This window comes from Chroicocephalus ridibundus, chromosome 6 (genome assembly GCF_963924245.1).
Source record: "Chroicocephalus ridibundus chromosome 6, bChrRid1.1, whole genome shotgun sequence".
Taxonomy (NCBI): domain Eukaryota; kingdom Metazoa; phylum Chordata; class Aves; order Charadriiformes; family Laridae; genus Chroicocephalus; species Chroicocephalus ridibundus.
The window spans coordinates 56,940,913-56,955,777 of record NC_086289.1 but is presented as its reverse complement, the minus strand read 5'-3'; the positions used below and the strand labels follow the sequence as shown (position 1 = coordinate 56,955,777).

At 41.3% G+C, this 14,865-nt stretch overlaps 1 protein-coding gene across 1 annotated transcript in view; it reads right to left on the bottom strand.

Annotated features, from left to right (window-relative positions):
- Positions 1–14,865, bottom strand: part of ARHGEF4 (Rho guanine nucleotide exchange factor 4) — a 220,061-nt gene that overhangs the window by 40,915 nt on the left and 164,281 nt on the right. The window contains exon 7 of the mRNA XM_063337393.1: positions 5,661–5,800. Coding sequence (XP_063193463.1) covers positions 5,661–5,800 — 140 coding nt within the window. The remainder of the gene's footprint in view (positions 1–5,660; positions 5,801–14,865) is intronic.

Genomic DNA, 14,865 nt, shown 5'->3' with positions numbered 1-14,865 from the left:
ACTTCAGGAGTTAAAACATTGTTGGATCATTTTTTCCTCCAAGGGGAAAACTGTGGAGCCAAGTCTCTCTCTACAACCCAGTAACTGGGAACACATTTCATGCCGGCAAAAACCAGACATTATTGACTCCCCTAATACTCTCAAGCTATCATTAACAAGCGTTAACAGAAGCTGTTAGAGTCTTTACAATTTAACAGCTGGCAGGGCTGATGTAAGAACTCCAAAGCCATCATGCTGTCTCCAGTTACTTCCTTTGAGTGACGTATTTCGGTCCGATTTACAGTCACAGATGAAAGTTTGGGCATTACCTTCCCCTCTTTAAACATGTCAGTACGTGTGTGGGGACACACCCGTGCCCACAAAGAGGTGAAACATAGAGGCTGCCCCTCCTGTTCTGCTTCTTCAGTTTGGCACCTGGAAGGAAGAGCTAGGTCCATTCAGAGACCGACCCCATAACTCAGTCATTCCCTTATGGATGTGCAGGGCCCCTTCCACTGTAACACCTCAGCGTCTTTGTTTAGGAGTTAAAACTGTGTCAGATTCCCCACGTGCTATTCTTGCCTCAAGAACTAAGCTAAGCTTGGGCTGGGTTTCTTTGTTTGTTCCTAATGAGTATCAGAGCAATAGGGCTATTAAAAAAATTGCAGTTTATAGAAATGCATCTGTGTGGATTGAACTCCTGCTGGTGGTCTGTGTGTACGCTACAGACCATCGCATACAAGCTATGGGAGCTACCTACTCACACCTCACACATACGTATGGGAACAAGCATTTGGATTGCTAAGGGCTCAACTGCATGACTGCAAATGTGAAAGCTTATCCCATTTCTCCCACCTTTCCAAAATCCTCAGCATCCACTTGCAAGACAGTCTGTCCTCAGACGAGGATAATCCACAGTGCTGAATGAGCTGGTTTCCACCACCCCCTCTTCATCTTCAGCCTGCTGGGGAAGGATCCCTTGCACAGGGGACAACCAAGTCCTAACGCTGATGAGGGCAGGAGAAACTGGCTCAGAGCAGCCACAGCTGCCAGTGGGAGAAAGCAGAAATATGTCTCTGGCAACCCCTGGGACCACTTAGCTCCTGATCCTAATGTTTGATGGGACATAATTGCTATAGAGTATTTGAATATACTGATTTGCTTTAAATCCATTGCAAAAAGCCCTCTGAAATGACCTTAGAAGTTTGCAGACCGGAGAACCGTAAAAACTAAATCCATCAGGCAGTAAAAGAAGTTACAATTCTGACTCCATACTCTGAACATTCACATCTGAGCCCTATACAAAGTTACGCAAGCACTTGGGACCAAAAACTCCGATCCAGTAAAGATTTATGTCCATTGGGGAACATTATTTCTTGTTCTTGACAGCACTGAGCTTTATACAGTACTCTGCAAATAAATCATAATTGCTGCTTCTGGACCACAGCTGTCAACCTTGGTTGCAGAAATACGCAAGACACAAAAGTGGGAATTAAGCCCTCCGGAAAAAAAAAAAAAACAAACAAAAAAAGGGGGGGTATTTGTTAACTGGTTTCTATTTGCTTTAGTATCAGTTGGGAGAGCAATATACTCACGTTAAGATAAAAAAGTGGTAATAAATCTCCTCTCCCAGATTAGACAGGAATGTTATATATTGCTTCCATGTGATCAATAATTCTAATTCTGTTTTCAGTCTGGAAATCTGTTGTGATCGTTGCTTTTTCAACCTATTCTGTACTCTTTTTAAAAAAGGGGATGATAACATTTTGCGGCACTATTTGAAATTTTTTCTGTCTTTTGAAATTTGTGCTTATACAGTACACAAGAGATTTCTATTAATTGGAATGTAGATAGATAATGTGAAAAATGCTATGAAGGATATTGTTCACGTGTAACAAAATTAAAATATGTTGTTCTGATTTCATCTGCATTAACATTTTACGAGGTTGGGGTTTTGTTTGGTGGGTTGTTTGGGTTTTGGTTGGTTTTGGTTTTTTTTAAACAAACAACAGTTTACATGTCTGTCTTGTTTAAAATTGGCTGTGCCCAGAGGAGCACTGGGTAAGCTTAGAACAACTTCCCAGTGAGCGATCAAAGAGTTTAGCAGAAGAATAATGCTTTAGAGACTCAAAAGCCCCCGTTCTACACTCCTCAGTAAGACACAGAGAGGACTGCTACAGTATCTGCTGCCTTTGGTACGTGGCAGATGTATTGTTTGCGCCCCTTCCTGAATATTTTTCTGTATGAATTACTTTGCTAAATCAGAAACATGTATGTTGGAACCAATTAGCTTAATCGCATCTTGTCAACAAGCACTGGTTAGCACAAACATCTGTAACATACTACAGTATTGTCACTTTAAAACATAAGGCAATGGTGTTACATGTCTTAGATAAAATCCTGGCCTGCTGAAGCCAACGAGTCGTGCACTTCTTCAGGAATAAGACTTCACATACCAAATTCCAAACTTATCAAACATAGAGCCGTAAGAGATAAGGAAAAAACCAGGGAGTCTTGCAGTTATTTTCCAAACACTTAGTGCTTTGCTTTCACAAGACGGGGACAGTACTGTTCATCTATGGCTGCAAGGGGCTCAACACCCCACACGCTGAACTGCAACTGCATTTCTTCCAAAAGCGGAGCACTATATGGACCCTTCGTGCAGCAGGACAGAACAAACCCTTTGTACACATCAGATATTTCACAGCAAAGAGCCTAAGCCTACTCGTCCAGGCCAATCACTTGATAAGCAGCATAGTTTTCCTTATTATCACCACAATCACTGAAGAGCTGGGCAGACAGGCTTTTTATATGCTTAATTCCTCACATTCTCAACTGCAGTCTGCATATAACACAATTCCTGAAGCTTGAAGCTATGGTCTGTCCTATGCATAATATTTCTGCACTGAAAGGACAGAACTGCAATGCATTTGCAGTATAGATTTTTCTCTTGCCACATTTTACCTTATTACATGGTGGAAGCAAAAAGATACGAGGATAGGGTCTTTGGCTGGAACGAACACAAAGTAAACTCCACCAAGTACAATCTAAATCTAAACACAAAAATCTCTTTTCATGAGCATCAAGAATGCATTTGAAAGAACGTCAAACAGATGCCCCAAGAAAATTACTTCCCCTGCCTCTTTTCTCATCCCAAACCCTTATTATTACTTTTTGATTGATTTTTCTTGGCTCTTACACACTCTCATGCTGATCTTCTTAGGTGGGCTCTATACAACCTTCCCAGCTTTCTTTTATCCCTCTAGTCTTCTTGCCAATAAACCATTCTAGTTTTATGAAAGGTTTCTTTTTTATTTCATAACCATTTTCTCTTGATCCAAAATGAGCTAAAACTCAGTGGTTGGGCGTTTTGTTTTTTAATGCAACACTTGGTCTGCCAAATGCCTTAAAAATGTATTTCAACCTTCTCTGTTTATTTGAAAGCTGTTTCTTCCAAGAAGGCTAAGAATAATGTGGTTACCATAGTTTCCTTATCCACAACCAATAAAATGCAATTTGCAATACAATAAAACAAAGACAAGACTACTCACAAAACGTGACTAAATGATTAGACATTGGTATCTTCACCCTACATCACTCCTAGCACTACTACAGAAAATACTCAAGACTAATCGATATCCAGCTTTTGGTCCAGCAGACAGCTGAAGATAGGCCTGTCCGATTGCCAGCTATTTGAGATATTTCAATTCCAACACTTAAGATGTCTGTTCATGTACAATCCCTACCCCACAGATTTAGTATTTCAGCTCAGAGATTTTGTATTTTATTGTACTCTTTTGTTCCAGGAAGTGATTGTGTAGGAAAGCACTTTGCTAAGGCTCAGTGAAGCTAAGTGGTGGATTAATTACCCGTAGGAACCAGTTGACAAAGTAAACAATGTACTGCCTGTTCTTACAGTTTTGTTGGCCCCTGAACAGGCAAACTCCTAGGGAACAAGCCAAAAATAATCTTTTTTCTTCCAGTCAACTGGCCAACAAAACCCCATATACACTTCAAAGACTACGCAAATTACACCTGCTTTGGACACATCCATTTGCTTCCCTGATTAGAAGTTAAATGATGGAATCTTACTCTAATAAAATGAACTTTGAAGAAAAGAAAGAAAAACAATTGTTCTCAATAATAATGAACAGTATCTGAGATGAAAGAGAAAACCTCAACATACATGATGGATATACGGACCACTGCCAAGTTAATTTTTTTCCTGATTTTAAAGAGTTGTAAAGATTTCCTTTAAAAAAGTAAAATATTTTGCCTTTTGCTTTAAAAACAGGAAACAAAAATCCAGAGGACGTTCTGTTTGATGAGACACACTGAGAAGACTTACCAAGGCAAGCACCTGGATGGGAGAGAGGCAGAATCCTCCTCCCACACTCTCAGTGCACACTGTGGGACTGACTCCTGCGGTGCCTGGGACTCTCAGAAACACACCGGCTAAATGTGGGAGAACACAACTCAAGATTTTCTGATGTTCTACTAATGCTTGCTTGCCGGTAGCAACAGTTCAAAACAGCTGAGGTTAAATCAAAAAGCTCTGGCCATGGTTTGATAACACCTGGATGTAAGGAATAGGGGAAGAAAACACAGCAAGTCTCTTCCTTACCCCAGGCACCCAGAGCTGTAGTCAGGGATTCTGAGCACTAGGAGCAGGAAAACTGCTAGAAGAGCACTTGCTGCTACGGTCTTTGAAGAAAAGCTGTTATCCTCACCGTGCAGCTTTCTGGAGCTTTTGCAGACCCCAGAAGCACCATCGCTGTATATATCAAACAGAGGCACAGAGCCTCAGTCAACATAGTTTCAGTTATAGCTTAGCCACAAGAAAATGTAATGCATCTTTTATCCTTGCCTTCTCATCTTGTGAAGGTCATGTAAAGGTAACGAGTACAGGGAAGGTATAAGAGTGCAAGAGATCACTCTTATGGTGAGCATGCTGCACTATTCCAATGAAAAAGCTTATTAGTTCACCCCATCAAAAAAGCATTCTGTGGGTAACAGGATGCCACCTCTAATGCATTAGACAAAGCCATTGTATTTTTACAGAAAAAACATCTTAAATCCTGTTACTATGTTGCTCATCGCATCAGTTAAACTAAGTAGTTAATTTTTAAATTGCTGTTCTCAAGTTAATCAGTGTCAGCACTATAAAATAGCTAAAAGCACTGACTAAAAAGGCACATCTTTCACATCCCTAGAGTGAATTTACTGGGGAACAGGAAGAAGCAGTGCAGACCCAGCGTAAATTAAACTTTTCACCCTTCTCATTTACTAATAAAGAAGTTGAACAAAAAACCAACCTAGTGTACATACATTTCCTTTATGCCTTCAGTACAACACATCTCAAGTCTCACACCAGCCCTGATGAGGCTGCTCGTTAATGGTTTTAAACTTCCCATCTAAAAACACTTAAGAGAAGAGTTACCTGCTCAGGACCTGTGGCTCTGCATTACCTTACATCGTTGTCCTCTACGGTTAGAGACAGCGCCCTGATGGCAGGCCCAGACCCTGTCATTACCCAGTTGTAAGTGGTACCCACAGTAAATGATATTTGAAGCCCCATCCACTTTGCCATTATTGCTTTACTTGTTGACCTCTCTTACGATTCACAGCAAGAACTGGCATCCTTCCTTATCCTGCCTGTCAGAAAGTGACCAGTGCAATACCTCATTGATGGCAAGCTGCTCTCCGCCTCCCCCAGGGTGGCCATAGCGGTGGTTGGAGCTCCGGAAGTCCTCATACAGGTCCTCCTCACTTCCCACATCATCTGTTAGAGCTGTCTTATCCAGTGCCCCATCGGTGATCACTGCAACAACAAAAAGAACAAATTGGTATAGCTTAGCTGGGGTGAGGGACACTATAGCACAGCATACAGGAAAAAAAATGCAAGGAAACTATATAGGCAATTTCAGGGCACAATTCCAGCCTGGCGCATGCCCATTTTTCAGAGAATTTTTCTCCATTCATGTTTTGTTACCAGAAATGATTGTGTCTTTTTTCTAGACTGGAAAGTATGATTTAAAAAAAAAATCAACAACTGCTGCATGTTGAAAGGAAAAGATCAAGTAAGAATAAGAAAACAGGCTCTGAACAAAGGTGCAGGGCAGAGATGACACAAACATGAGTTCATTCTGACATTGCTGTGTTGACAGGAGACTTGACTAGGTAACAAGCTCACGTCTGCCAATTCATACATTGCTGATTACAATTTACCAAATCCTATTAGACCAAGGAAACTCTCAGCCTTTGGGAAAAACATTCACCTTCCTCTTTGTCCACACATGTATTTAATTTGAGTACCCTTTTTGTTGCCTAAAAAAGTGTTTGCCCCAGGAGGGCTATTCTGCTCAGCACAGCTCTGAATAAGCTACAGGTAACACAGGGTTAGCGGTCTGTAGTTAGAACAAGCGCTGAAGTCTCAAGATACAGGCATAAGCCTGAGCGAAATAAAAATATGGCATATATACTCCTTGCACAGAAGAAAATGGCACTTCATCTGGTTCACAGGCAGGAACCTTTCCTAAGGTCTCCTCAAGGTGTTAGCAAATACCCTTCAGTGGCATGTTGACCAATCATTCATTCATCCCATATCTGTATAGGCTACTGAGCATAAACTTTCTGTTCTCAAGATCTGTGAAAAATGTCAATGATTAAAGAAAACATTTGCTGACATATTCATCTGGATTAGCAATTGCTAGGACAACAGTTTCCATGACAAAGAGGTGGGCTTCACAAAGATTTCTACGCATGAAATAAGTAGCTAAGCACAAACACGATGCAGACAACAACACCTGACACAAACTAAAATTACTAGTTAACTGACTTGACACAGCTACGGTAGTAGAATTGAATTAAGTGAAACCACAGATATTGCTATCATCATTCCTGGTGACAGTCTTGGCTGCCCAAGTTACACATGATGGCGCACACAAAATTTTTGCAGAACAGGTGAAAAAAACCTTTGAGTTTGATCTTGTACAGCTTGGATAGGCAAAGCACCACTCCGAGTCTGGGATGCATAAGCCTGTTCTTGAGGCCTCATTTTACTCCATAATGCAAGTGCACCGTATGAACCTGTGTCGATGGGCCAAGAAGACGTGCCTAAGGGTTCATTAGGTTCAAAACCTAAAAGCAAAGCTCCCCAGTAATACAAAATAAAGTGCTGTCAGAGGTTACAGCAACACGTGCAAAGATCGTCCCTGTCAATGCTTTCACAACATGTGATGTTTTGTTAAAGCCACATCACTTCATTACTTCTAATAACATGGTGAGGCGTAAATTCAGTGTAGCAGCTATCACTTCAGTGCAGTAACTTGACATCAAAATGACTGGAGTATGAGCTATTTTTGAACTAAATACTTGATTGCTTATGCTTCAAGTTCAATAAATACACACAACATAGCAAAGACATGCTCATTGTCTAACCCTGGAACTCTACTCAATACTGATGGCAGTTCAGGACATGGAGGTGCATATGAGCTTTTGATTAAAGCAGAATTTTCTGTGGAAGTGTGTAACTACCCAACCACGCAATTTTAAGTGACATTTCACAAAAAATCAAACATTCCCATAGCTTTGCTCTGACACGTCATATCATTATATAAAAGTTCTCTACCGGATACATGCCAGTAGTGTAGATTGCATATAAAGCAGTTCTGGGGCTAAGACCTAGCCCATTAATATAAAACTCAAAACCATCTGGAATGCCACAGATATAATCATTTTTATGCAGAATTACCATGGTTTGCACTTAATTTTTTTTTTTTTTAAAGCGCATTAAAGTATCACTTTTTGCTCATACACTGTCTGAAAAACATTTGTCTGATAGTAATGAACAACTTTCAGTGTACCAGTACAGCAACAAAAACAAATCAGAAATTTTTTCAAGAACAAATAAAAGTAAGTCATTTATAAGAAGGGAGTTAGCAGTCACTTCATTCAAAACTTTCTTTGCATCCCTCTGATCTCATTCTTTTCCCTTATTTTATGCACGGCTTCGTTACTTTTGCCTTATGCATATTCTGCTATTTTCACTGCTAAAAGTAATTTTCAGCTTGAAAAATGTTCATTGACATCTTTAAAGCTTTTGGTTTTTCCCCCCCACATTTTCCTATTTGTTCTCTGATCTGTGCTTAGACGAAAAAGCAAAAGCTCCAGGGAGATATTTATCTGTGTTACTTAAAATGGCTCTATACCTCTGCTAAGTGCCTTGAAAGCTGCGTTTGCTTTTACTAGAGATCTGTTTTTCTTCTCTGATCTTACCAAGCTCATCAATTTTCTGCAGTCTCAAAACCTGCTACTGCATTTTGGATTAGTTTTCCTGGCAGACAAGTCCGCACTGACATATTTCACCAAAAACCGTAGTTCATAGTCATATGAAAGTTCTCAGTCCTTGAGGAAGAATGGCCCAAGATAGGCATTACACTTTTTCCCAAACTAAGTAATGTTCCAGGGAAGAATAAAACTAATGAAGAATAAGAATTTGCTCTGAAGCAGCTTACAGGGGAGACACGATTACAAATAAATAAATAAATAAAACAGTAGTCTGGAATGGTGACCCAATGCACCAGAAACCCATCAAGAAAGTAGGAGAATGAAGGCTTTTAATGTAGGTACCGACTCAACATGCACAGCATAAACTAGGTCAAGTAGAAAAGAAGCAGCACTATACAAAAATCTTTAAAGACAAGTTAGCAGAGATTGCTGAAACAGTCAGCTTCCTCAGCAGCACAGTACTAGTTAGACAGGCAACTATTAAGCTGCACGGTAGTTGACTCGGATGCCTCATTCCTGCCCTCCCAAATGCTCATCTCCGTTAAACACTGAAATCCACTGGTACTGCCACAGCTGGCCTCCCTGTGTCCCTCTGAAACCACTGATGTGACCTGTCCCTGGCAATCAGGCAACACCGAAGAACAACGTTCTGTCAAAAAATAATGCCAATCATCAAATTAACTCAAGCAGATTTCTCCATATTTTATACGGCCGTCCCGATAAATTTCACTAAATATGGCAACAAATCCCATACAGAGGAAGACAGGGAGGAGTTGTCACCAACATTTAGTACTACAGCCTTCTGTGCAAGTATTAAAACTCTGCTTTTTGCTGTTATTAGCCCAAGCCCAAGCTCGGGATTTATATCATTAAAGTACAAAAGCAGACGGGTAATTCTAGCAATAGCAACTCAAGAAAGAATGCCACACGAACTCTTCTATATGCATCTGAATAGAGAACAAGGTGTCAAAGAGTCTGACTCCAAGAAGAAATATCTTGAAGATATGAAGCAGCAAAAGACATGCAAAAAATGGCACTGCAAACAGCAACTGGCACAAGTGGTTTGTGTTCAAGTGCACTGAGACAGGCTACATTCAAGGACAAAAACATAAGGAAAGAGTTCTATAAAAATCAAATAAAGCTTGACCAAAACGGTCCAGAGGAAGAAGGTATATGGGTTCACCCTTACACTCCCTACATGAAAAGATACCGGTCAACAATGGGAAGGGTCGTGGCTGGGCTCCACTTGTGCCCCCACCTTGCTGAAGGGAAGCGTGTAAAAGGTTGATGCCAAGCACCCCTGAGAGGTACTTCTCCTACACAGTTACAGAGCTCTCCGTCCCATCAGAAAGCCATTGGATCCGTTATCAGCTCTGTGGTTTTACACAGAAGAGGACCCTGTGCCTGCAGTGAGAGCCAAGCCATGCAACGACTGCAGTATAAACCACAGCTATACAACTCATGGCCACCCCAGCTGGTGGCTGCCAGCTGCATCCTGCACATAGGTAAGTTTGGATCAATTGAAATGCATACAGGCAGGATGCTTACTCTTGGGAGCCATGGTCAAGTCTATCCAACACTGGAGAACAAAACAGCTGCACTGGGACAACCTCGATCTTAATAACCAACAGAAGGCGGCAGGGAGGGAAAAATAAAAGAAACCTTCCTTATGCTGTTTATCTAACTGGTGGGAAACAAAAAGAAGTTGGGATTAGATGATGTACTGAAGGTCACAGACTGAAAATGAGTATTAACCATAGTCCAGATTTCTGTTAAGACTAGCGTCACCTAGCACAGGTGATGCTGTTCGCCATGTCTGAGCTCCTCTCCTCTCTCAAAGGATGGAAAGGATGGACCTGCTTCATACATCCCAAGTGCCAGGAATTAGTGAACACAAGTTGTTGTGGTCCAAAAACAAAAATAACTAAAAATCCCACTCTATCACTGGAGAAACAGAGAATTAGTTTCTAGAAGAGTTTCCTCAGAGCAGCTAGGCACAGCAGCCCCAAACCTAGCACAGACTCTTAACAGAGATGTCTCAAAGTCACATAGGTTTATGTCTCTGCTAGAATAAACCCCAGTAGCTCCCCGTTGGTGAGGAGCTCCAGCCATATCCCTGGATCAGAAGCCTGAACAATGACCCAGGACTGAAGGAAAATGGGCTAGAGACAGTTTCCCCAACATTTTGGTTATCTGTGTTCACTTGACTTACAGCCTACAGCTTTTAGGGGTAAGGCTGGGACAGGAATCTGTGATGATTACAGACCGCTTTGAAAGCCAAGAGCATCCATAGTTTATTAAAAGAGCATTATATTAATGACAAAGGGAACAACTTTTGTGTATTTGAAGTATCTCTTTCAAGTGTGCTTTCTCAGTACCACATCCACACATTTCATTTGTCTCTGTAGCATTTACATTTAAAATAATTCACCAAAATAACAGTAGGAGCCTGATTTACACTCACAGAGCAAATTAATTCAGAGCTAACAACATCATTCCCTCTGCCTGACTGAGCAGAGAGGGCTGTGGTTGTGTGCAGCGCCCACAGGAAAGTGCACTGCAGCTGGGGAAGGGAGTAGTTCCAGAGATTTATGATAAACAAATAAAAGGGGTGTGTGGGGTGGGGAAACGGAACCCAGACGACATTGCCTGGGTGAAAAGAGCCCCTCCACCCTCCTCTTCACCCATTTTGAGTTGCTAAACCCTCATCTCCCTTAGAAATAGCTGCCAGAGTAGTGCTGCAGCCTCCATCAGTCCTGTTCTGAATTTTATGCTTCATTTATCAGCTGTTTGATATACGGAGGTCCCTATGCAGCTGCCACAGTAAAATCCATCAGAGTGATGTCATCCCACTTCTGCCCCAGCAGTGCAATTCTCTGGCTCTTTACTGTGCTGATGGACCCTCTCACATCATTCTGCTTATGGTTGTGGGCCAGTTTAACAGGAAGAGGGAAGTCTGGCGGGGAATTAGCAACAAGGGAACAATGACCAGTTAGTATGAGCTTCATAAGGGGGAAAAAACCAAACCCCAAACATCCCCCACCCCACCCCACCCAAGGACATGGGCCTGCAAAGCCAAGCCTTAGAGAGCTAAGGTCCTCACGATGACATTTCTGTGTTTAGTAAATCTTTGAGGGGAAAAAAAGAACACAGAATGGGGAGGAGAGGCAGAAAATATTTAAGCGGAGAAAGCAAGCTTCATCGCCTCCATTTTAAAGAAACATTAAGAAGGGAAAGGATTCAACATAACAAAATTAAATTAACGTTTTGGTATAATGCCACAGATGGAATTGCTGTTATGAATTAAACCGGTTCCTAATTAGCTGAGGCAAAGAGCAAATCCACGCTCAAAACCAGAAAGGACATAGTTCTTCAATGGAAAGCTGAGCACAGGTCCTCTGTGGGTCTGCTGGGCGCATCACCCAGGGTAACATTCATCAGCAATAATGCACTGAGCCACCCACTCAGGTTTTGAGAGTTTTTAAATCCCAATTAGAATCTAAATGACTTGCAGGGAGGCTTAAGGGAGTTCTCAGCTCTCTCGGGTAGCGGAGATAATTATGGGGAAGAGAGATGCGGATTATGAATGGCTCTGCAGCTCCGACTCCCACGTTACCACTTGCTACGCGCTTGCAGCTTGGTCTGTTTTGCCTTGGCAGACACGCAACAGAGAGCTGCCCCCAGTCCCGTCCCGGCCTGGTGAGCGGGGTTACGAGTGGGAGAGAAGAGGGGGAGCAGTTTAGATTTGAAGAAGAGTGGAAACGATGGGAAAACCAGATAGGAAATCATGTAAACGTGCTTTCTTGATCCAAAGCCTTACCCTTTGTTGAAAAGCCCTTCTTTTGTACTGCATACAAAGTATTAATTCACTGTACACGTTCCCGTCACAGCTACTGACTTGGAAAAAGCAGGCATGTCCTCCTACTCTACATATTTGTTGTTTATTTGCTCAGGTCTGATTACTCATACATACCGACCTGTTTGCCCTCATTTTTCAGACCAGTGTCTTTGGAAATGGTATTTACTTTATGTCTGGACAACGTTGAATGTGATGGGGACAATTCTAGTTTAGTCCTTCAAGCCCTATCACAATCTAAACATTAAATCAATCGTAGCAATTGAAACTAGCAGACAAATCCAGGCGCATTCTTTACCATATCCCTGGTAGGATGCAGTGGTCGGAATATCTGGCATGGCATTTACTGCCCCAACAACAAGTCTTATTCATTGACGTAGCTGCTATTTAAAGGAGTTGGTGGGGGGGAACAGATGAAACCATCCATCATTATTTTTTGAAAGTTTCCTCTGTGGAAGACTAAAATGGTTGTGTTTCTTGTTTCTAACAAGTAACAAACACTGACATTCCAAACTCATGCTGAATTTTTACCTGTCCATTCAACTCTGCTGCTTAGCACTGTGCCTGCTATGCCTTGAAGTAAAAAATCAAACCCAGACCAAACTCCCCTCCCTTGAAGTGAAAAACAACAAGAAAGCCGCCCCATCACCAGACAACTGCCTCCCAAAATTCTGACAAGCTGCTGGTTGGGAAACAGCATATCTGACACTGTCTAGTAGAGCGTGATCAGAGTCAATTCACATCAGCAGTAACCTCAGATGAGCTTTCAGCTCACCTGCAAAGATGAAAATACGACGTCCATGTCTCCATGTCCACCCGTTCTTACCCAAAAGTGTAGCAACGACTGAGGAAATTCAAGCAAATGAGCCAGGAAATCAGAACAATAGTTATTTACAGTGGACAACACCTACTTCGGCAAACTAGGAGGTAAAAGCAACATCAAAGAGTGTTAGTGCAGCTGACAAGTCTGAAAAACATTAATTTGAAAGGGCTTTGTCAATAAAATGTCAGGCTTTAAAAAAATTATTTATTTATTTTTAGGAGAGCATCTGCTCCAGCTTTTCAAAACCTTAAAGGTGCACCCACAAGTTGGAAGATCAGCAATATGGCAAAAAAAGGCACAGCGTTTTCTTAAGATTATTCCCACAGATTCCCCTACATGATCTCAACACCTGCCATACTTCAGCGCACAGTTACACGTGGTGTCACTCCTGGAGGTCACCTTTGGATTTTTCTCGTCTTTTGCTTGCACAAATATATGAAACTTGCCTGTGGGAACATGCAAACAAAGGAGCCATACTGTCTTACTGCTCTGCCATTATCTAATCCAAGTTCATCTGAACCAAAGCCCTGGTTCATACTCAAACATTACTCAAACTCTGTGTTTTAATATTTTTTCTTTTTTTTCCAAAAAGTCGCAAAAAATTCCAACAAAACCAATCCTTCTAGTCATCACTAGTCCTCAAATGAAGACCCTGAATATAAAATGTTCTCCCATATTCTCTCAGGAGTTGTTATTCCTCCTACCTCTGCAGCTACTTTCCAGGGACTTAATTGGAGTTATCTTAATGCAAGTGCTGTTATCTCCCAAATCTCACGCTGTCCTTGTCTGTTTTAATTACATTGATTTAGCTGTGATGTTTGCTTCACCTCTAAAACAACTTCCTAAGAGCACTCACAGGAGACTGTTAGAAACCCAAGCTATCACAGGCTCTCATAGTGCCTCCCTTTCTCGTACCTGTTACTTTATTAAACAAAGGAAAGAATGTAAACATGCTGTAGGAAATTCTGGTTGATTTATATTTCCAAAGATTCACTGCTTTTATTATGTCTTTACATCGAAGTACACCCTCAGCAGACCAAGAGCTTGGAAGCTAGTTCTTTGCTAAAAATTTTGTTGCCAAAAAGCATACAGTTTTCTTCAGTCTCAAGTCAGAGCCTAGAAACAAGAAAATTCCACTCTATGCTACGTTTAACTACTGGCCTGGAAAGGACCACACTGTAAAGAATGGTTAAGGTCATTTTTATGAAGAATTGTCACTAGGAAGTAAAACAATTCGTACCACAAAAGTCTTTAAAATGTTGCTCCCAGTCATGCCAACTTTGCATGGAAATATCAACATCCTTACACTATTTTCATGACAGTCAAACCTGGAGCAGGAAAAATAAGAGACACGGGTCTTTCTTATAATGGAGTAATCCACATTATAACTTGAATGATTAAGAATGAAGAATTGTCTTGATAATAATTTAAAACCTTTGACAATGCACGCCCCTTTGGTTAAGATAAAGCTATTTAAGACCAGAACCAGAAAGGAGGCCGCAGGCCCGTAGCTAACCCATGCGATGAATAAAACGCGTGCACGGGGCACGCACTCTTTCCAGCAAAGTCAGCACAAAGAACCACTGCTTGGCACTTCTGAAAAGCAGGCTGTTTATAAAAGTGTCTGAAGACAGATTTAAGAGGCCAACTTTGAACACTTAAATTTGAAAAATGTGACCTTTGTTTTTTCCCAGAATTCCGCATAAGGCTATAAATCTAGTCTTTATCTTTGTGAAGCTATCCAGGCTGACAAGTGGCTTATATCTACGACCTTGTACCACAGAAGTAATTAAAAATGAATGCCATGAGAAGACTTTCAATTGCTCTTGTACATTATCAAGTATAAGTCTCAAGGGGCAGCAAGATTGTTTTGTTGACATTATTTTGAATGACCAGTCTTCATGTAACACACAACAGA